At 38.8% G+C, this 23,575-nt stretch overlaps 1 protein-coding gene across 2 annotated transcripts; it reads right to left on the reverse strand.

Annotated features, from left to right (window-relative positions):
* Window positions 1-688: 688 nt before the first annotated feature.
* Window positions 689-22,986, reverse strand: tmod1 (tropomodulin 1). Of its 2 annotated transcripts, XM_066720336.1 has the most exons (11): window positions 22,825-22,986; window positions 16,990-17,181; window positions 14,156-14,312; window positions 11,995-12,111; window positions 8,193-8,282; window positions 7,847-7,977; window positions 7,476-7,583; window positions 6,775-6,918; window positions 6,210-6,354; window positions 3,849-3,918; window positions 689-2,547 (listed from the first exon to the last, which is right to left on the reverse strand). In XM_066720336.1, exons 2-11 carry the CDS (start codon window positions 17,107-17,109, stop codon window positions 2,529-2,531), a joined length of 1,101 nt encoding a protein of 366 aa, XP_066576433.1. In that variant the 5' UTR covers window positions 17,110-17,181; window positions 22,825-22,986; the 3' UTR covers window positions 689-2,528. The 2 variants fall into 2 exon arrangements, with proteins under 2 accessions (XP_066576433.1, XP_066576434.1); XM_066720337.1 differs by lacking the exon at window positions 3,849-3,918.
* Between the last annotated feature and the right edge of the window lie 589 nt (window positions 22,987-23,575).

Below are 23,575 nucleotides of genomic sequence, written 5' to 3' on the forward strand. Positions count from 1 at the left end.
CCTCTTGCAAAATCAAGCTCCTTTCACAAAACAGATGTAAAGACGTGTACACAGCACACACAAAAGCTGGATATAAACAAAACATGCAAAATCTTTAGACTTTTGCCTTTAACAAAATAAAATAAATCATTATACAGGAATTTACTGGCTCAACAAGTAAATTGTATTACTTTTAGTTTAAACCATTAGAAGTGTGCAATCAGTAATCGGTTGTAGAATTAGTCAAAAACCAAAGGAGGACAATTTTTGATGTCATGCCTAATGATTAAACTATATATTATTACAAAAAACAACAGGAATACTATACATCTGTAGAAAACATGAAGCAGCTATACGATTTGAAAACAAGTGCTCCTTTTATGTAACACGCTCCTTTAGCCACCCGGTTCTTTCACTGCATGCAACACTATGGCAAAGGAGGAAATGTGCCGCACCCATCCCCATCTCAGGAAATCCATGGACAATAACTTTAGCAGAGACCCTATTATAGACTGCAGCAAACAAGTAACAGTAGGGAAGAACCACCAGCAACTAAATAATTAACTTGACTAAACAATCATGGAAGATTATTACCATTTCATCATGCAAGAAATGCACTCAAACCAGGCTGGCCAGATGTTAAGCTACTATAGGAACGAGCAACAATGAAAAAAGCTGTTATTCTTCTCATCTTAACACCCCCCCCCCCCCCCCCCACCCCCCACCTACACACACATTTCTGCCAGAAACCATTTATAATAATCACACAACATGTTTTTAATCTACAAATGGGTGTAGGATAAGTAACTTTGGGCTGGGAAAATATATATGTTCTTGTTGTAAAAGGCAAAAGTGTAAATATTGAACATGACTAAATAAATCATTGTGAAAGAACCATACAAATTTCCCATTCGGTACACATGTATGAAAACAAACTGGATAATGTTTTATGCACATCACCTTGAGGCCATTGATGATTGTTTCAGTTTCATATGGCACTGTTAACTATAGTTGTTGTTTTGTTTTAAAACAAAGTTATACAGTAGTTACAGATTCAGTGGTTCTTCAACCACTGAAATATAAACCTGCCATAAGCCTGGTCATGTCTAAATGGTTGCATTATGTATTTTTTCTTTTTCTTATATCAAGGGCAGAGCTCTCCTCCTGATCACATATACAAATTCTGTTTAAACAACTTTAAACAATTCTCACATCCTCTCAGAAAGCCTAACTGACCATTCAGGCATGGTTGAGCTATTCATGATGGAAACCACAACAAAAACACTAAAATATTTGTCGTCTTTAATATTTCAGGTTCTCTATGGTTTGTTATCCCTTACAGCACAGGAATTCCTTTGGTCTTCCCTTTCGAATGTCTGGGGGTCTGTGACATTGCCTGCTATGGAGATGAGCTTTAAACTATACAATCATCCATCCATCCATTTTCAATAAGCACCTCATCCAGTACACGGTCACTAACCCGGCAGACACGGGGCATGGGTCAGAGTACACCCTAGACACCCACCTGTCAATCTCTATAGCACTATATCAATCATTTAAAAACCACAGAATATGCTTTGGATACGGAGCTCTTCTCACAATGTAGGCTGTTTGAGGATACCAAGATTGTTTGAAATTGTATAAATACAAAAAATAACAAAATCTATGGTGTAATTATGTTCCTTTGCTTTGGCTTTGTTCATCTGAACTTTCCCCCATCTTACAGATCGGACCCACAGCTGCTAGATTTAACTATCAGAGTAATAATAACAATATTGAAACAGTAACATCCATTAATTGCAAAACAAGTTCCAGTATTTTCCTTCATAATTGATAAAAAAATAAAACTAGTGCTTAAATTTTGGGAGGTTTAGAAAAAAGGGTATTTCAGACAGGGATCCCTGCGCTTGATTAATAAATAACATAAACGTGTTGTTGGGAGACAGACATTAGCAAAGAAAGGAGGATAAAAGTGAAATGAGGATTGGTGTTGTACTGAATGTATGTTAGAGAGCAGTATACAACACCTGCATTTTGTAGTTTTTTTCTTGTTGCATTTATATATTTGTGTTTTCCATGGTAAGTCATTATTTAGTCAAAAGCTCCTTCTCAAAACATCACCAGCAAGTGTGCTGGAAAACGTATCAGTGCCGAAGCAAGCTTTGAAGAGCTATTCAGTTGAACTTGTCTCACAATTAACAGGCCGAGTTTAGTCAAGAAACAGAATCAAAGGAAGGCTAAAGCAAAGTACACCAATCAGTAAAAAATAAAAAGTGCCACAAATGTGTAAGGAGGAAAGGACTGAGAAGCACCTTGGTAGACAGCAGAATGCAAAAGCTTGCATCCAACAAATACATCCAATCTTTGAAACTGCAAAAAACAGTGTACAACACAGAGCAGGAGCCCTCGGTGGAGCTCGGTCTTCCTGGGGACACCCATAGCAGAATGCAGTCACTGGGGGGCGGTGGAGGGCTGCCAGGCCGGGCCTTCACTTCCAGGGCCATTACACGCTCGTCCGACACTTGGGGAAGATCGGCCCGTCAAGGCCTTCAAGCCTCCTCTTTCGCACTGTCAGGAAGTTAAAGGACAAGCAAATATAATATCAGTTTGAGTTAGTTTCTTGGTTTTTTTGCCTTTTCAGTAATGAATTGATTTTTGGCCACATTGATGTAATCACAGTGTCTTCCCACACACATATTCAGGAATATTCCTACAGGAAATCCTTATGGATAAATTGATGAGCATTACAAGCCTGTGAAAGCTGACTGCTTAACTTCGCGAGTCTGTGTGGGGCTACTTTTATATATCTGAATCAAAATAACTTAGGTGATATGCTGAAACCAATACTACAATATAACATCTAAAGCTCCTTTCCATTAGATTTACAGCATCATAGCTTTACTGTGTAATTTCCTTGGCTTGTGTTGGATTGCTCATTGCTGGCACTTGTAGCACTGTGTGAAGGACACCTGATTCATAATTACACCCTTAAGCAGAAATTAAATGGGAATCAAGGACAAACATATAAAGAAAAAAGCAAATCATTATCACACCAGGCAAAAGGCAGAAAGTTGCAGCCAAAATATCCTTACAATGAAAATTGATCCTTGTGAGTTTTGGCAGAAAGTACATATAGTTGCAATTTTTCTTCCATTTGCATCATATATCAGCCACAGAATGATAAACCGTAAAGCAGTGAGATGTGCTTCATTTCCACCTGCCCTTGGGGTGAACAGATACATTGATGCTGTGATCTCCTGACCCTTGTGGAAGCTGCCCTATACCACGTGAGGCTGAATAACACCTCTGACTGTGCTCTTAAACTAACACAACTAGCAAAGCAGGCTAGTTATCCTGTGCCAGTAATGTTTTAAAGAAACAATAGGTGTGTTTACATGAATGCCAATCAACTGCGTCGAGAGGACATCGCTATAGGATGTTTTTTTTTTTTTTTGTTGCTTGTTTTGATTATAGCAAATCTTCAGGAAAGAATCCAATGCATGTCCACTTGTGCCCTAGAAATGTTAAGGAATGTTTATGAATAAGCTTGAATGTTCACATATTTTACTGCTCTGGGATACCATTGCAAACAGATTATACACCAGTGTATACTCTCCCTAAGTGCGTGGGTGAGGGTTTTCACCATTTTCAACTTGGCTCTCAATTGATGCAAGTAAAATTTTACCAATCCAATCTCATAGGCAGATGGAAATTCAGCAAGAGAAACTATGAACTATATAGAAGAAAAATATTGCATAAGTTTTAGCACAGTAGAAAGAAGATTGAATTGAGTCTACAGGAGACAGGGTAGCCCTGGAAGAGAAAGCAAGAGTCTGTGCAGCTAAAACAGGATAAAACGCTCTCTATACTTAGACAGAACATCCTCCATGTCCAGTGCAGAAAAGTTATGCCAGGGACCGTCCGATCGAGTCATACGAGCTGCAACAGAAGAGTCATGAAGAACAAATATACACTGAACACAAGACTGCAATTTAAATAAACAAAAAACAGTTCCCTTAAAATTAATTCATTTTGCAATATTGTGATGTGCACATATTCTCATGCTGAAGAGCAGACCTGCACTATCAGCCTCAAAGAGTGCTCTTCCATGCTGCCCCATCTGAGGGACTCGTACAATCTTCAGCCCCCCGACTGCAGAGGAGCCTATTTATAATTCTGAAGAGTGTCAAGATCTCCAAGGCACAGACTAATACCATGTGGTTTTTGTATGAGATCATCCATCTCATTTCACACTTCCACACCATCACCTTGTATTGGGTTACACTTTCGAGTGTAAAGTGTTAGTATGGTATAAAACAAATGAACATATACATGAACCTGCATAGGTATTTCTCCTGATTTACTCTAAACACATTTATCTGCAATACATGAGCTAAATACAAATATTGTCCAGCTTCAGTAACAAGACATCCCTACAACTGATATCAAGACTGAAACAAATACAATTCGACCACATCCATTACATAGATTAACTTCAGATAAAAACAGCAGTTCAAAATAACTTTTAAGTCTGACTAACTAATGATTGATTACTTATATAAGGTTAACATAAGGTTACATACTTGTTTTAAATAGCCTCCTTTTATTTGTATTATCTTTTATTTAATTTAGAGGAAATCTAAGCCATAGGTCTTGGGTTCCATTAGGCCTCAACAGCAAGGTCTCTGAAGTTAATTAGGATATAAATTCTTAGTTGCTGATGTAATATTCCTGAAAGAGTACTTCAGATATGGTATGTACTTGGCACTGCTCCTAGACTTTCCAATTAAACTCATCTGACAATGTCTTATTTATATATTAATTCAGCTTATAATTAGTTATAACACCAGTCTGCTCATATTACAATGCAGTGCGCTCTCTGAGGTCAAACTAACGTCTGGGTATCAAACTGTACATTCAGTTCCTAGTGCTCACAGTATTTGCCGACATACCACTCCTGTAAATCCCACGTTTACAGGAACAAATCAGAACATTTAACAATTATGGTTTTACTTCGGTATTATGGAGTGAACATGGCAAACAGTTACCCCAGCATATTATTTATTAAAAAAAATATTCCCAGAATACCTTAATCATGTGCGTCTAAAAGCAGAATTACAGATGTACTATTGCAAAAATAATAAGGAATAATTTGGCAGGCACATGAATACAAAGGGAGGGCATGAGCTATGCATCACAGACACAGCTCCTCTGTTTTACATCTCATCTGAAGGACAGACATTATTTTGCACAGAAAATGTATTTTACAGATATGGGGTCGTCATCATTTTTCATAATATTACATTATGTTTAAAAATAATTATTCACCTAAAATGTTTTTCTAAATGGCTCATTTCATAAAAACTAAAAATGTGCTTTAAAGCACAAAACGTATTTTTGTAAGAGAGGTTTGAAAATACCAAGCTTCCATTTGAAACTTCGGCTTGGCAGGGTGTCCAAACTGCTATGAATAGTACGGAGTTTATTTTGAAAAGGTTTACTGTAAAGCATACATTTATTTAAATAAATAACTACATATTTTGCATGCTCATCTATTCTATGTGAATTTTAAACATTTTATGTACTGCGTGGGGTTTCTGAATTAACACACTGCAGTAAAATGCATGTAGTGGACAAAGCACTATCAAACAACAATTATGAAAATAAAAATATATAATTTGTGCAACATTGTTTTATACTGGTTAGTAATTGTATATAGATATATCTATATATCTATATATCTATCTATATCTATCTATATCTATCTATATCTATCTATCTATATATCTATATATCTATATATATCTATATATATCTATATCTATATATCTATATATATATATATATATATATATCTAGATCTAGATCTATATATATCTTGATCTATATATATTTATTTGTTTTTATTAATGCAGGAATTTGTCAATGTGACCTTGAACAGAATGTGCACAGATCTAATTGTTACAGAAAACCAAACAGGCCTTATATCTATGTTGCTCACAGTAAGCAGAGCAAGAACAAAAACATAATTCAGTCCCATTATGCTGTAACATTATGTATATTGTTATTGGCATCAGCAGACATTTGTTTAAGTTACAAAAAATAGTTTTTAAAAGGCCTAGTGTTGCTATGCATGGCGAGTTATTTAGGGGGCAGTTTTACAAGCAATGGGGAGAGTAATTGGTTGGGGGAGAGTACAGTGTAAGTGGAGATGGGCCCTGTGCTCTTACCCAAGTCATTGTTGTTCATCATGGCGTTGGAGCCGCGCAGACGAGGTCCCTGCTGCGTGAAGTGATATCCGAATTTCAGCAGCGTGGTGTTCTTCTCCAGCATGCTGGCAATCTCCATCTCGACCTTGTTACCCAGCTGCTGGCTCTGGATTGGCCAGGAGGGATTCATTAGACAGTGTGGCTTTGGAACATGTGGAATCAGCAACTTGTTAAACATTCTGGCACCAAAGAGGAGATCCCTATTCTCTCAAGAGTGGCTGATGGGTAGAGATGTTCATATACTCCTAATCAAGGTGAATAAAGATAATTTACCCCAATAAACTGCATTTAAATAAACCTCAATTGTAGATCCACTGACATAACTTACATAGTATTGATTATAATAGGCTTATATTATAACAAAGGGTTGTACTTAAATTTAAACTTCTATTTGACTTATTTATTGTCTTTTTTATTTCAACCATCTTAATTTCCTGGTGGCAATAACAATGCTTCTGTGCTCTCATTCCCTCTGTGATTTCTCATCCCCCTAATTTCCAACTGGCTGTCCTGTGTGCCTCCTCACCTGGTTATCAATCTTCAGCTCTACAAGTGATGTGTTGAACTGCAGGGCCTCCACCAAAGCCAGTATGCCATTTCCTGTGATGAAGTTGGACTCAACATTGAGACACTTCAGGGTGGCATTCACTTTCAACATGTCCGCCAAAGCCTTCAGGGAACAAAACAAATTCTAAATGAACAGGGGAGTTACAGTCTAGACAGGACAAGGGTCTGCACTGGAATACACAACGAGGAGGACAGGTTGTGAGGAAATGGCAGATTGTCTAGGTGTTTTTCCAGGGGTAAATGGAGCCTGCAAGGAAAGAGATTTGTCGAGTATTGGAGGGGAGCGAGTAAGGTTGGTGCCAGGGATCCTGGTAGAGAAGTAATGGCAGCGTGTGAAGGAAGAACGACCCACAAGAATCCCATCAAATTAGGAAAGGCTGTGTTTATGGTGATGTAAGAGCATCTAGGAGGAACTAGGTGGGGGTACATGAAGATGCAGGATAAATGAAAGATTAAGTCTAACACTTTTAAAGACAAGAACACTCATGAAAGCTGGCTGGGAAAATAACACCACAAACTAATTTCCTCTGCCTTGAAGCTATTCCCTTTTTTCCACAGCATGTCTCGTATACAGAGATGCACGCACACACACAGACATATATGTATATGTAAGGAGGTTCTTTGTATCCAGGATTTTTGATATTGAGATAAGGTACTTACATAAGCCACTGGATCATTACTCCTGGTTCCTACGATGCTCAGCTTCTCAACATAGGAGTTGTCTTTCAAAGCCTCTGCGTAGGCCTTCAGTGTGGGCACAGGAATGTTCTGTCGGCACAAGGGAGCTCGGCGTCAGTGTAACTGGGCATCCATGAGTGACAAAACGGCAGCCCAGGGCAGCATGAAACTCAAAGCATAAATAAATTTGCATGCACATAGATGAGTAATTTAAACTGAGAAAAAATTGATTCACATAAGAGGGCACCAAGCAATTTCCCAAAACAGCTCTATCAGTTTATTATCAGAGACAGAATGGATACGCTCAAAGCTTGGCATGACTTTCAACTGTTTAACACAAAATGCTACATTACCTTAATGTTATTAAGGTTCACCTCCAATAGGTCTGGATCATTGTTCTTGATCTTCTCAAGCGTTTCTTCGATATCAGTGGAGTTTGGCTCTTCATCTGGCACTGGCTTGTACTGGGTAGACTGAATTACACCTGTGGTAAATTTAAATGGTAAACCATATTGAAATAAAAGCACAAGTCCCCATATTACACCAATTCATTTCAGTTACTAATAAGATCAGGTTTAATAAGGATTGTTAATGAGATGTAACTGACATGATATTGAGATTTATAAGATTATACACATTCATTCATTATGGGAGATGATCTGAGGTTTATTGGATATTCAATTGCTTCAGTGCACTTACTGTTCAGGCCTTCCTTGTTGACTATGGTGCTGCTAGCGAGAGCTTCGTAGTACTGCTGGTTGCTCATCAGCGTGTGCATACCCAGGATGGCTGTGTGGAGTGGAGGAGAACACTGGGTGAACGGAGGAACATTCCAGAAACGTAAACAGAGCGAGAGTCGGGAAAAGCAGAGTCAAGAACAGCTAAAACAAACATCTTCACAGGCCACAAATATCTAAACAAAGCAAAGCAGGCAACAAGACTTCAGGTATGCATGGAAACTGTTTCAAAGAGTTCCAGGAAGCCGACAAAACAAACAAACATGATATATATACAGCTGTGGAAAAAATTAAGAGACCACTCCAAGTTCAGAAATCAATGTTAAGTGGTCTCTTCATTTTTTCCAGAGCTGTATGTAAGGTATCTTATCCTGATGTCAAAAACTCATGCATATACCGATTCAGAAGTGATCCCGCTACTGTGCATGGTTTATTCATTACAATGTGCCACCCTAAAAATAATCCAATACGCCCAGAGAGTGTAAAGATGCGTGTTTATAAAAAAATGCACGTGCTAGCCGTCAATCTTATGCAGTTGTACAACAACAAGGTTTGGTACTTTAGGAACACATTATACACTTCACTCCTGTCACAACAGACAAAAAACACAGATACCTAATAAGAGGACAACTATACAGCCAAGTAGGACATGACACCGACTTGTTTTTCAACTAAGTGCAGCCTTCATAATACTAGAACATAAATGTAATATTTTCTTTTCTTACCCCGACAAGGACTAATCTAGCAGGTTAATGCTTGGAAATTGCTGGCCATGTCATATCACTGGTTCTGACACACTGGGGTCATTAAAGAGTCAGTGGTTGTGACACGGTCAGTTAACATTAGGATGTGAAAATGTAACGAAGGGCCTTTTCTGGCTCTTAACTGTTTGCAAGTCAACAAAACAGCCTTACAATTATGAACAGAACAATGATGTACTACACAAAAAAATGTATCAAAACACATAATCACTTATTCTGTTAAGCCTTACTTGATTCCTAGCCAAACCCCACAGTACGTGTTTCAGGGCTGGTTTCAACTCTAGTTGTATCCCTGCCTGAAATATTCAACATGTAGTAAAGATGTAGCTGCTTTGATTAATTGTTTTTGATTATCAAATAAAAACTGTGGAAAAAGTGATACTGTGAAAGTATGATTTTTAAGTAGGAAAGGCAAACTGGGTTTTGATAAGACTAAAACAAAGATGGCAAATCTCACTTGAATCATTTGTATATTCAAAACAAATAAAAGGGACAGCAGGGATTTTTAGTGATATTTACCCCATTTCAATCACTTTCACACATACATGGATATGTTCCCAAGCAATACCACTCAAGTACAAGTACACAACAAACAAGAAAACAGGGTCCTGCACATTTCCAGTCATGTAGTCTCACACTTGATGTTCTCAAGCCCTGTCCTGGGTTGCAACTGAGGTTCAGTATACCGAGCAGACCTATGATATGATGCTGAACACAAAACTTGAGCTAGACAAAAAACACAAACAAACCAATGCTTTCCATTCTTGACTTTGAACATGCACACTGACATTTGGCATTCAATAAAAAGGTTGCAAATAACTTTTTTTTTTTTTAAAACATCAAATGATAATTAGTTCTTTGATTTTGGAAAGGCACTGCCCTTGGTTAAATTGACGATTTATTTAGCCGATTCGATTTTGATATCGGATCAATATGGGGGATTCATTACACCTCTCCTTGTTCCCATTATGCTGTGAAGTCCTTGTAATATACAGAGAGGGCTGAAATATACTGCAGACTATACTGTCAATATGTAGAATATACCATCTGCAATATACTTCAGATATTTAATTTGTAAAGGTTATCAGGACTGCTACAATAGCATTTTAAATGATCAAACAGTCTTGCATTTGCCATACCAAGACAAAGGGGATTTCAGTTGATCTAAACAACAGTGTTTATTTCTTTTTTTTAACTTGTTTGGCCTCAGATAGAAAGAAATAAACAGTCTCGCCATGTCCAAGGTGTTGGAATTCATAGCATCACATTGGCCTGTGTCAAGTGGCAAGACTTGACCTACTGCTGTTTATATCCACCAAGCACCCAGAGAACAGACCGCGTCACAGTTATATAGCAGTCAGCTTACAATCCCAGAGAGATGGCTAATGAAATGGGTGATGTCATGAAGTCAGGGGAGAGCAGAATGCTGTTCTGCAAAATAAACACATGTGGTTAGGATGAAAGCAGAAAGCCTGGACCAACATGAAGAATAAGCTTGAAATACCAATCTAGATATTTTAGAGGTTATCACTCTGGATTGGGGCTACATATTTAACATAAGCATAAATAGTTTTCTTGGCATTGTCTATGTTTAATCAAATAGGCTTTATTTGAAAAGAAAAATAAAACATTAACGAATAAGTAAATAGAAAGTATGAAATATGGAATGTTCATTTCTATTTAATAAAGGAGGAAGAGGATTAATCCGAGGTGTTAGTGTGTTGGGCCAACACTTGTTTAGCCTAGAGTTATGACTAACACTTTCCTGGCTTCTATATGAACTGTTATTCTACCTGACATGGCTTTCATATTTGCACAGGACATAGAGGGCAATGTGGAGATGGATTTATAGATTGGCTAGAAACTATACAAAAGCCAAGGTAGTGATTAAATAGATAAGATGTCCAATTAGCTGTCAGTTACGTATCCCAACCTTCATTAACAAGGTGCACCTACTCAATTTAACAGTCAACAAACATGGGGGAAAAAAAACAAAAAACTGTGCCACAGTGGACAGAGCAATGATTTTATGGTCCATGAGTTATAATGATGTTAAATGAGTTAATACGAATACAGTTGTGGAAGAAAATGCTGAAATATCATACACCACATACACAGTTACATGTTTTGTCCATGGCTGTCAAATACAACTACATAGTAAAGGGCAGGAAAATCCCCCAAAACTTAAATCCGGCTTCTGAAAACAAAGTTCGCAAAAAATAATACAAGAAAAATATGTTTTATGTACCTCATGTCAAAAATGAATACTGAAAAGTAAATGTAGTTATCATTAGCAAATAGACTTTTTAGACCAAAAATTATAATTGAATTGTATAAGAAAAAGTAGGTTGTATGTCTGCAGAGTCTGTCCAGGTCTCCTTCAACTAAAGTATTATTGTAACATATCACAAACTTTTAAATAAATTATGATGAACCTTAATACTTACAACAGGAAAGAACTGAACATGTTTTGGTGGAAAATGTAACATTATAGGCTTAAGACAGACTATGTTCATATTTTAGGACTCGTAACCTAAGCAACACAAAACTAAATGCATCTCTTATTTGACTACATGTAAACAAATAATATGCAATACTGTATGACTATGCACTTTCAGATTTTAGCAGTAATGCTCTGCCTGTTTAAGTTATGTCACATACATTGGAATATGGAGATATTCATTCATTATTAAACAATATAAAATGCATCATACACAGGGAACCTCTACATTTATTTAAGTTTAAATCTTTGCGTCATTGAAATGTGTAAGTAAATACTGTAGGAGTAGAACAGTCTTTAGTCTACATGAGTCTAAAGTACTACATGACACTACACAACTCCAGACTAAGTTTCAAACGAAGCCTGACAGCATGCATCAGTACTTAAATACCTTTATAATGGTATTGGCATGGGTGGGTCTCTTAAAAATGCATACCCTGAATGACTAGTCAAACTGCACCATAGCAGGAATCCGCAGTTTGCAACTATCCAACTCCCCTCACCTGCAATATCGCACAGCTCGGCATCGCTGGCATTGGCCAGGGCCTCCTCCAGCTCTGGTTCCAGGGTCACATTCTCCATTATGGGGTCCACTGTCTTCTTGGGGATCCAGGCCTTCCCTGAAAGCACAGGAACCCTGTGTTAGACCCCAGAGCCCCAGCATGAGGTGGCTTATACTGTAGAAAACTGCCCAAGCATGTAGCTCATGATGCTTTGTCCCTTTAAGTAGCTAAAGCATTGGGAATCTCCAATATGCAATATTGTAGAACCAAGTCAGCCGATTGTGATTTTAAGAATAACACTTTCAACCACCACAGATTAGAACTTTGATTTGGCAACAACGTTCAAAGTGGGTAGCATTGTTAAAGTAGAAGTATTATTTAAAAAAAAATAAAAAAAAATAAAACACATTTGCTGAAGACCTATGTATTCAGATATTCAAACTATGTTTTTAGTCTTCTGCAAAAACTGCTTCCCAATCTTTCTCCTGTGGGGACTTTACTGATGTTTGCTCTCTCTGTTCCATCAATAATATAGATTATAATCATAATACATCTGTTTTCTTGGCACAAATCAAACCTCAATACAACCTTTTTCTCCAGAAATGGGTTTTCCCATAACATAAGGTATTTTATGATCTGACTTGTCTACTGTTGCTAAGCAACCTTTCAATATTTTTGCCATTTTCTAAAGTACATCTAAAATGTGTGCGTTTCCATCAATTGTATAACTTGGGAAGACCTGCACTATATACTGTATCACAGCCTTGCATTCATCCAGCCAGACATGTCAAGTTAAACAAATGTCACTTTCTGATTGATACATCCGGATACGAGTGCAAGCAAAAGGTTTCAGACAGAGCATCCTGTCAGCACTTCATTCATTGAACTACATGTCAGAGTAATGAGTAATGGCTGTAGAATTATGATTTTAGTTGTGCAAAGGATGTCTGTTGTTAAACTCAGTAAGAATGTATTAAATGTAATAGAACTGATAATGGCTTTTCTTTGGCAATATCCACCCATTTATGGTGAAGTCTGACATTGCATATATTAAATGGATTGAAAAAAAATAAGGCTTTTGTCATTATCACTTCCACCTGACACACAAGGTCTACCCAGCTTGAAATACAATCCCAGCATTCAAACAGCTGTTGCATAAATAAAATGGCAAAGCAGGCTAACTATGTCCCCTTGCGACAATCTTCTAAAGATGTATTAACCAGTCGTCCTTCATAACCTTTCAATTAATCTTAAGAGTTGAGCACTGCAATGTTTGTTTTTCATGAATCAAAATGTAATTTATATTGTTTCCCACTGATCTACCCTTTTGTTAGAAAGTGGAAAGTGTCCACAGGGCATTTAACAGGGAAAGAACTATGTACTTCCATTAATATTTCTACAACAAAAAGCACCATCCTGTACCCATTAACCTGCTCGTCTGAGGGCAAATACAAGTTGAAAGGCTGCCATGAACATTAAAACAGTACTGCCGAGAATAAGAAGCCACTGACAATAAAGAGAAGGTTGCAGCCAAGCCTGGCTTCTGTTATCCCAAAGCATCCCTGGCATTCTGCATGTGGCAGGGGATTTCCAGACCTCATGGGAGGGTATGGGGGCTGTACACTGGACAAGCACTATCTTACGGCTTCTGCTTCTCTGGCTATTTCTGCTGCTGTCCTTGCTGCACAGCTTCAGTGATTGTGTAATTTTTTTGCTTCCATACATTCAGTGAGTTTTTCAGCAAAGAAATAAAAAGCAGTTCAAACTGAATGCATCCACTTATAGGAATGGTAGAGCCCATCCACAGCAACACCCAGGTGCTGCTGCAGCTCCCATACAGGATGAGGATCCGGTTGGAGCCTGCCCTGAGGGAAGGATGTAAATTAGCAGTTCGTTGGGAATTAAATCATTCATGTGATACCAAACACACCCCATTACATATCCACCACGAGAATGACAGAGTGCATTAACCCCTGCTGCGCTCTGCTCCAGGAGGGGGTAGGGACTGGTGGCAAACAGTAACAATCTTTGATTAAGTCATAGCAGTTATCAAGTAAGTGCAGTCCTGGAAGCAGCAAAGGCTAAACTGAAGGAAACCTGCTGGGGAAAATACACACACAGTTTCAATGCAAGCACTGAATAGGGAAGGGGAAAGGCCTACCTCTCTTCTCGCCCGTGTAAGGCACCAGGTCCTCCTTGTCAGGGTGCTCCTTGGCCTGCTTCTCCAGGTGTGCCAGCAGGCTGTCTCGCTGGAATGGGCCAGTAGGGGACTTCTTGGTCTGGTCCTTCTGTCTCATCCCTGCCGGCAGGAGTGCGTTCTGACCACCAGGAAAATGAACAACAAAGGAGTCTTTTCATTTAGAAGATGCATCATAGGTATGAAAAGGCATTAATTCCAGTTTCACTTTCAGCACAGTATTGAAATTTAGCACCCAAAAAAGATAAGCAACCTGGCATTGCGAAAACAAATACATTCAAAGTCACTTTCTATGCAAAACAATATTTTAAATTTCAAACTTAAACTCAATACAAATAGTTTAATTGCTGAACCCCAGTCTGAACTTGGATAAGAGCCATACAATGTTCACTATCAAATAAGTACTGAAAGGATTAAGTCGCATGATCTCAAAGCAGCAGCTATCTCAGGTAAAGTCACAATCAATGTGTTTCACTTATATGTATTTACTAAAGTACCATGTGCTCTAATAATTACAATTTACCTTAAAGAACAAATTACTACATAGAAAAATTGTTAAATATTAATACATGTATGTCATTTTCCATTGTTGGTTTCAATTCCACGTTGTTTTAGAGTTCTTGGTCATAATGTAAAAGGATTAATAAATACAAAAAAAAGTATCCATGCATTCCCAGGAATTATGGTAATCAAGGAAGGCAAAATACATGCCTAGGTTGTTTCATTGCTCCTAAACTACCCCTAAATGAAGTGAGATCCTGAACCGTTCAGCTTTGCCCAAGAGATTTTTTTGATTTGTCTTTTTATTCTTACAACTACTGTTTTGTATGTTAACATTTTAATTGCATGCCACTGAACAATACATTTGTTGCCGTTAATCCCCGAATAATACAGAGGGTGGGGTTCACTGTCAAGACAATGCTTTTATCCCTGTCCTGTCCACCATGTGTTTTGGTATTTCTGGTCACCCCTTCTGCCTCCTCCGGGAGCAGGGAGTGACTGCAGTGATAACTCATCCTTGAGAGCAGAACTGCAAAACAGAGGAGCAGATTAGAAACACGAGCCTTCTGGCAGTCTTGTGCAGCCTGCACTGCTTCAGCATTCATAATCTTACAGTCTGGCAGCCAAATGCCACAAAGTTTTTGTGAATTCTCAAGAGTGATGAACTGAAGGGAACAATCTGGAAGAGCCAAGGTAAACAAGGCAGCTAAACTATGACTGCTAGTATGATAGCTAAGTGTCATTCATTTTATTTTTTCTGATCATCCCTAATGCCGAGGCCATAATGAATACATTTTTGACCAAATGCAATTTAATTAAATGTTAAAATTGCATCCTTTATTACACCTGCTCTGAATATTAAGATAAATTATAACTGCTTTACTTGAGGACAAATGACTGAACAGATGCCTACAAAACACTGGGGTTTCAAAACTTGAATCATTTTCAGAAATCCTGAATTGTGCCCGATATGGTTTGTCCTTTGGAAGGGTGTAAAACATTTGTCCTATCCAAGGGTGCTGCCTGCTGAATGGATCTCACAATTGGCTCAAAGCTGCTGGAAACAAGACATGGAAAGACATCACGTCAGATGGTTTACTTTGCAAGCGCCAGTCGGTGTTCATAGCATTCGTGACGAGCTTGCTAAGTAAGAACAAAGGAACTGACAAACATGAAGCATTTGCTTTTATGCAGGTTTTATCCAGATGCATTTCAACAGTACTAAGATATAAACTACATATTTTAAATTTTAAAATCAGCACTTGTTCCCAACTTATTTGCTAAAAATATAGAATTAGTATAAAGGAACGATATTATCCAGTAGTAGGGGCATCGCTAGACCCTATTTAGGGGGGCTTCAGACCGCCTGTATTTTCTTCCAGCCATCCCCAAAATATGATTATGAAGTAACGGTGCAGTCTAACAGTCTGACAAACAACGTCAGCCACCCCCTGTACTGTATTATAAGTAACTCTGCAAAGAAAAAAGCACCTCCCACCCCCGGTCCTGGACACCATTTCGAAGCCCCCTAAAACGTGATGTCTAGAAACACCCCTGTCCAGTAGCACTAGTAACTTGCAAATGTGAAAATGGCTGCAAAATGTAAAAAGATTTGAAATGTGAAAACTAAGCAAAATATTTTATAATATTTAAAAATTATAAACTTTAGATTAAGAATGTAAGTGTTTTTATAGTATGCTAATATTATGCTGCATCTTGGATTTGATCTATAGGAGGGGGATTTATTCTGGAGATTTAAATGCAACATTCAAGTAAATAGTAAGAGATGCAATAAATGCACAGAAAACAGAGGGAACAAGAGAGAGTGCTCTAGGTTAATGTTAAAATCAATCTTTTTCACATTTTCAGAGGAACACAAGTGATCTGAGAAAATAGGGGAAAGTGCAATGTAAAGAGATGATGAACTTTTGTGAATTTCTAGCAGACGATGTGTGAAGTGATTTGACCTTGTGAAGCCTAACGCAAGACCGCAAATTAAAAATAGATGTATTATATATGTAAAATCATAAAGTGATTTGAATACATAAATGACAATTATAAAAGACAATGGATTATTATGATCAACACTCTTCTGAAGTTGGACCGCCACACTATGTGACCTACTGTATATAGAATATTTGTAGAGTGTCGCAGGAGACTGAGCACAGATAAGACTTCAAGCAGTCGGGGCAGGATTTCAGTTCTCAGAGACCAAATCATTTTGGTGGGCCTATCTAGGAATTCCCACTTTCCCTCCACCCCACTTTGATATACCCCAAACTGAAACACACACTTACATCTGGGTCCAACTCCTCCAGTTCATCTTCCAACCTCCTTAGTTCCTCTTCTGAAAGCTTTTTCAGAATCTCATCCTCATCCACATCCCGGTACTTCTCTAGTTCCTTCTTAAACGACATGGCGGGCTTGGCAAAAAAAAAAAAAAATGGCAAGAAATGCCTTCCTTCTTACAATGTCTTCAAGATGAATATCTGGTGAAAAAAAAAAAGTCTTTAAATGCACAATTTCAAGGACTTCACTGGACTCAGTGGCAGCACTAATGGGGGCATTTAGCCCTTGTACAAGATCATTTTGCCCCCCAACTTCTGGAAACAATGTGCACATGGGTTTTCACAGGTGTTATACATGCATCACGTAATAAAACACTGATATTTTTCACTGTGTTGAGAGTCAAATTATCCTCTGATGTGCATAAACATGTGACCTACAATTTTCTGGGTGCACCATCATAAATTTTGCCAAGCAGCTGACCCCCTCTTGCACCCCAGTAAGCACATTTCTGGCCCTGCCACTCATCCATTTATTTTTGAAATATTTATTTAACAGAAAAAGCTCAGAGCTGATGTACTTCCTGATGCGTATTTACAGTTGTTTAAGTAATAAACCTGCAATTGTATTTTCAGTGTGAACATCCTGATGGTTTCCTATATAGTCAACCTAATTGTTTATAAATAAACTGTTGCTTGTATTGTGAAGAAAATGCTTTAAAATGGCCATTTCCTCTGGTGTCCTTGTATGTACCCATGGAACACACAATGAATGCACTTGTTCACAAGGCTGCTGGGACTTCCAATATAATATACCATCATAAATCATTAATATCAGTTAGCAGGAACAAAACCAAGAGCAAGACAGCTGCTCTACCGAGTTCCAGTGTATGGAGGGGTTTAATTGAAGAAAGTGACACTACCACAGATCAGGGTATAAGGCTTGCTCTGCTTTTTGTAACTCTGATCAACTGAAAAACAGCTGAAAAAGCTCCAAAAGGGATCAGACATTCCACCTCAGAGATCTTATTTCTAGTTCTGAGTTAGACCAACTGAAATAACATCAGTATGTCAAGCCCTGCGTTAGAGATCTCCTCTATTTAGATTAGATTACTAGCATACAAACAGGGCTTTTCCACCAACATTCATGGTCTCTGAAATGTTCCTCTTATAGCTGCACACTCCATCAACTTGACCCCATTGGTATACATAGACAAATCATGTTCTTTTGTTTTGTTTTTTCTTTGTTTCTTTCTTTCTTGATATAAAATCTGCCTCCAATGAAGTTCAGCGGCACTGCATTGTGTTGTGCAGATTACCAACTGAAGAATTTGCTAAAACAACATTTCCCTGGGAAAGACTCTGATTATACAGTTTTGATTGGCTGGAGGGAACACTGGTGTTCTTAATGATTTTCTAAAAGATCTTGAATGTTCTTTTTGGGGAATTAAATTTACTTGCACAAATTGGAAGGATTTTCAATACCTTCTTGTACACTGTAGGAGTCCTAAAGCACACCGGTCTCCCACAACTCCAATGCACAGGTCCGGAGATAAGAATAAACTGCAATCTCACTCACCTATACACAATGTCTAAAGGACTTGCTATTGTGCATACAGGATCATAATAAACAGGAGTGTATTCAAACCAAGATGTCAATTTGTACTGGTTTCTATACTTTGCACTTAAAACAAAAGCAGTTTAATAAAATCTGTGAAATCTGGAGTTACTCTGGCTATATTCCCAAAAAATGTTTTGGTTCACTAAAAAAAAAAAAAAAAAAAAAAGTGTAATTAAAATATCTTCTATAATCACTCAGAGAAAACAATTGCACCACTTGGGGGGGGGGGGGGGGGGGGCATTGCTCTGTATATTAGTTTTATTGAATCCAAGTTCATTATAAAGTTTATATTTTTATCCTCCTACGTCAGGTGATTTAGCAAAACCATATACTATATTACTACAACCAAAAGCTTCTAAGAGTTCCTACTATGGTTAATGTATTCTGACAGTCTGGGGATGATATATTTTTAACACAGGGATGCGTCATATAATGTACCATCTGTGAGTGGGAATAGGACTGTAAGGAGAGAAAGGGTGGCAAAAGGGGGAAGTGGCACAGCCCTTACAGTTTGCAGCTCATGTTATTTTTGCAGGTAGGAACAGCATTGAGCTGGGCATAGCCGTTAAGAGATTTCATTGGCAAAGGAAAAGCAATTAAATAGCATTATAAATTTAGGGCCTCCAAAGTGACTCCTCTTATGAAAACTTGGGCCTGCACTATGATCAATGTCAGATAGCCTGGATTGTTGGTTAATATCCAGGATACTCCCTTTGCCAGCTCAGCCTGGGAGACCTGAATATGATTCACTGAGCAGTACCAGGATGTGGATTTGACTGTTGGACCCTCATCCTCTCACACAAGTCGCAAGTCAGGAACACACACTAGCTGCACAGTGAAGCAAATTTACCAGGATTGTGTACTTGAGGAGACCTGTGGATATCTCTGCCAGATTCTGCCAGGTCAGTGCAGTGCTGCAGGGTGATTTCAGGTTGAACAGCAAAAACTATATTGGGGTATGAAAATCTAAAAATCAAATCTGCCAATACTGGCATAGGTTGAACGGGCTATAATCTAGATTAATTAATACTGTGAAATGTAGAGCACTTCACTTTCTGTAGGGCTGTTCTCTTGAATAAACTAAGCTGTTAATAATAGTATATGTAAACAAGACTAATCAGTATGACTAAACTTGGGGTATAAATGGGGCAAGTTAAACAAAACCAAAACGTTCTATGAAGTAGTACTGTGCAGCAAGATACTGCCAATGAACATTAAACATCCCTTGGATTAAGGTGTCTGCCGTGAATCAAAAGAAAAAACATGAATAACTTGCAATGTCCAATACAGGGCAGACTAGATCTCCTGTATATGGTGAAGAGGGTGAATCCATGTTGTGATTCACAATCTACAACTGGATGGGAGACTTGATAGGGGCAAGCATGTAAGAGGTTTTGTTCTTTCCTCTTAACACTTACAGTGAGGGGAAAAAAGTATTTGATCCCCTGCTGATTTTGTACATTTGCCCACTGACAAAGAAATGATCAGTCTATAATTTTAATGGTAGGTGTATTTTAACAGTGAGAGACAGAATAACAAAAAAATCCAGAAAAACGCATTTCAAAAAAGTTATAAATTGATTTACATGTTAAGGAGGGAAATAAGTATTTGATCCCCTATCAATCAGCAAGATTTCTGGCTCCCAGGTGTCTTTTATACAGGTAACGAGCTGAGATTAGGAGCACTCTCTTAAAGGGAGTGCTCCTAATCTCAGCTCGTTACCTGTATAAAAGACACCTGTCCACAGAAGCAATCAATCAATCAGATTCCAAACTCTCCACCATGGCCAAGACCAAAGAGCTGTCCAAGGATGTCAGGGACAAGATTGTAGACCTACACAAGGCTGGAATGGGCTACAAGACCATCGCCAAGCAGCTTGGTGAGAAGGTGACAACAGTTGCTGCGATTATTCGCAAATGGAAGAAACACAAAATAACTGCCAGTCTCCCTCGGTCTGGGGCTCCATGCAAGATCTCACCTCGTGGAGTTTCAATGATCATGAGAACGGTGAGGAATCAGCCCAGAACTACATGGGAGGATCTTGTTAATGATCTCAAGGCAGCTGGGATCATTGTCACCAAGAAAACAATTGGTAACACACTACGCCGTGAAGGACTGAAATCCTGCAGCGCCCGCAAGGTCCCCCTGCTCAAGAAAGCACATGTACAGGCCCGTCTGAAGTTTGCCAATGAACATCTGAATGATTCAGAGGAGAACTGGGTGAAACTGTTGTGGTCAGATGAGACCAAAATCGAGCTCTTTGGCATCAACTCAACTCGCCGTGTTTGGAGGAGGAGGAATGACCCCAAGAACACCATCCCCACCGTCAAACATGGAGGTGGAAACATTATGCTTTGGGGGTGTTTTTCTGCTAAGGGGACAGGACAACTGCACCGTATCAAAGGGACGATGGATGGGGCCATGTACCGTCAAATCTTGGGTGAGAACCTCCTTCCCTCAGCCAGGGCATTGAAAATGGGTCGTGGATGGGTATTCCAGCATGACAATGACCCAAAACACACAGCCAAGGCAACAAAGGAGTGGCTCAAGAAGAAGCACATTAAGGTCCTGGAGTGGCCTAGCCAGTCTCCAGACCTTAATCCCATAGAAAATCTGTGGAGGGAGCTGAAGGTTCGAGTTGCCAAACGTCAGCCTCGAAACCTTAATGACTTGGAGAGGATCTGCAAAGCGGAGTGGGACAAAATCCCTCCTGAGATGTGTGCAAACCTGGTGGCCAACTACAAGAAACGTCTGACCTCTGTGATTGCCAACAAGGGTTTTACCACCAAGTACTAAGTCGAAGGGGTCAAATACTTATTTCCCTCATTAACATGCAAATCAATTTATAACTTTTTTGAAATGCGTTTTTCTGGATTTTTTCGTTGTTATTCTGTCTCTCACTGTTAAAATACACCTACCATTAAAATTATAGACTGATCATTTATTTGTCAGTGGGCAAACGTACAAAATCAGCAGGGGAATCACATACTTTTTTTCCCCTCACTGTTCTTCCTGAGCACCCTATGCAATGCCTTGTGGAATTAAAAAAAACACTACACAAATCTAGCCCCTCTTTTAGTCTCAATGACTTCAATTGTAATGTTATAGAGTGGCGGTGTAAAACTCAACAAGCTTGACTGCCCCTTGCAGTAAAGGGTGTCAATATAGGGGACCAAAATGGAGCAATTAGTTCAAACTTTGAATAGACTGAAAATATGCATTACTTTGTCTCTAACACACAAAGATGTTACAGAACATCCATTTCTTGTTTTCAGAAACGTTTTCAGCAATAATCTGGTGGCTGATAACAGATTCTGATAGATGCACTGAAATGAAAAAAGACCTATATAAATCAGCGAACAAATAAAGGTAAAGTAGTTAATGAAAACCATAAGAAAATGCTGCGTAAATATGCAAAGAAAACAAAGCAGCTGAGCAGCAGGTGAAGCTGCAGCGCGGTGACAGCAGTGTGCGCCCCAGTGCGAGCTAAATGCGTCTCAGACCAAGTCTCAACTCATTTCATTTCTCAAAGCACTCACTGAACCTGAAACTTATTACACGACCAATAAATCATTGTACAATGCCAGAATTTCCCTTTAAATCCGAATTAAACAAATCAAAAAGTTCACTGAAGACACTTGAAAGGGAAAAACAAATTTAATTTAATGCCTAATCATAAGCAACCCCCTGTGGTTTCATCTGGATTCCTCCAACATTCATATTCTCGTTCACTTTCAGAGTCGTTTGTGAAGGCTGTAAAGCGGTTTTTAGTGGACCTAAATGAGCAAATGCCAACTACTCCAGGCACAATTGAAACTTGTGCAAGAATTGTATGCTTTCTTCATAAACAAAACAAATGAGTTTATACTGCAAACATCACGGTTGGGGAGGGAAAGGAGTTTCATGCAGCGTCGTTGTCAAATGCACGTCTCGCATTACAAAGACGTTTTTAATGCGGTTTCGTTATGCGGATCATCCACAAACCCCTATATTGCATACATTGATCCCCATCTTTAATATTAGCAGATTGACAAACTCAAACCCCCGTTTAAAGGGGCTGATTTTACTTTAACTTAACTCTTCCACACAGTATCCCGGGCTATTTATAGAGACCCAGTCCCGCTTTGTGACAGCTGAATACTTTGCCCAGATATGGTTTCTTCTCGGCGCTGACGAACAGGGCATATCATACATGCACAGGCTTAAAACGAGAGCAGACTTCTTACCTGCAACAGTAAAACGGTCCTGGAAGCGGATTCAAGTACAGGAAAGTGCGTGTCGTCGCGCAGTTTGAAGTCGCTGAAATCCCACGCAAGTTTTCCTGGGCTGCCAGTCAAGAGGACGCGGACACAACTCCGATGGGACCCCCGCAGCGCTCCGCCTCACTGGGCTGCCACTCCCGTGACGTCAGCGTCAAGTGCTGTGCGCTGGGGGCACACGCTTCACTTTCGGCGTGCTTACACCTATGTTATCCTACTAAAAGATTATCGGTTAGGATTAACCTTTTTATAGCAGTATGTTTAAGAAAATAAAAAAACAGCTACTGTGGAGAGAGAACCATAGACCTATCACTAAGCATCCTGGACCCAGAAAGGCACCTTGAAAGAGTGGACTACTTTCAAAACATCATCCATGTCTGATATACTCCTGATATACACCCTGTATACCTTTTGTAGACCCTAAAAATGAACACATGAGCTGATTTGCCAAGTCACATACAAATTACAGCGCTAGAAGAAAATAGTCCATGGCTTTTCTGCACTTTTAATTAAATGAAGACTGTTTCCGACTGGAGTAGAGACCTATCCCAACCCACTTACAACTAACTGCTGACAAAGGTGCTTCTACTATCATTACTTCCGGAGGTGGAGAGTTGTAGATTTCAAAAAACAATAAATATACAGATTCGGACATTTTTTTTCACAAAACCCTTTAAGTGTGGAGTATGGTGTGTAGATAAGTGGGGAAAAAATGCAT

This window comes from Amia ocellicauda, chromosome 13 (assembly GCF_036373705.1).
Source record: "Amia ocellicauda isolate fAmiCal2 chromosome 13, fAmiCal2.hap1, whole genome shotgun sequence".
NCBI classification, from domain to species: domain Eukaryota; kingdom Metazoa; phylum Chordata; class Actinopteri; order Amiiformes; family Amiidae; genus Amia; species Amia ocellicauda.

Bases quoted from the DNA above. Each gene is read 5' to 3' on its own strand.
- tmod1 (XM_066720336.1), bottom strand. From the start codon at position 17,109: ATGTCGTTTAAGAAGGAACTAGAGAAGTACCGGGATGTGGATGAGGAT. The intron at 8,283-11,994 runs GTGAGGGGAGTT...CACTCCACACAG, and splicing joins CGAGCTGTGCGATATTGCAG to CCATCCTGGGTATGCACACG. The intron at 7,584-7,846 runs GTAATGTAGCAT...TTGTGCCGACAG, and splicing joins TGAACCTTAATAACATTAAG to AACATTCCTGTGCCCACACT.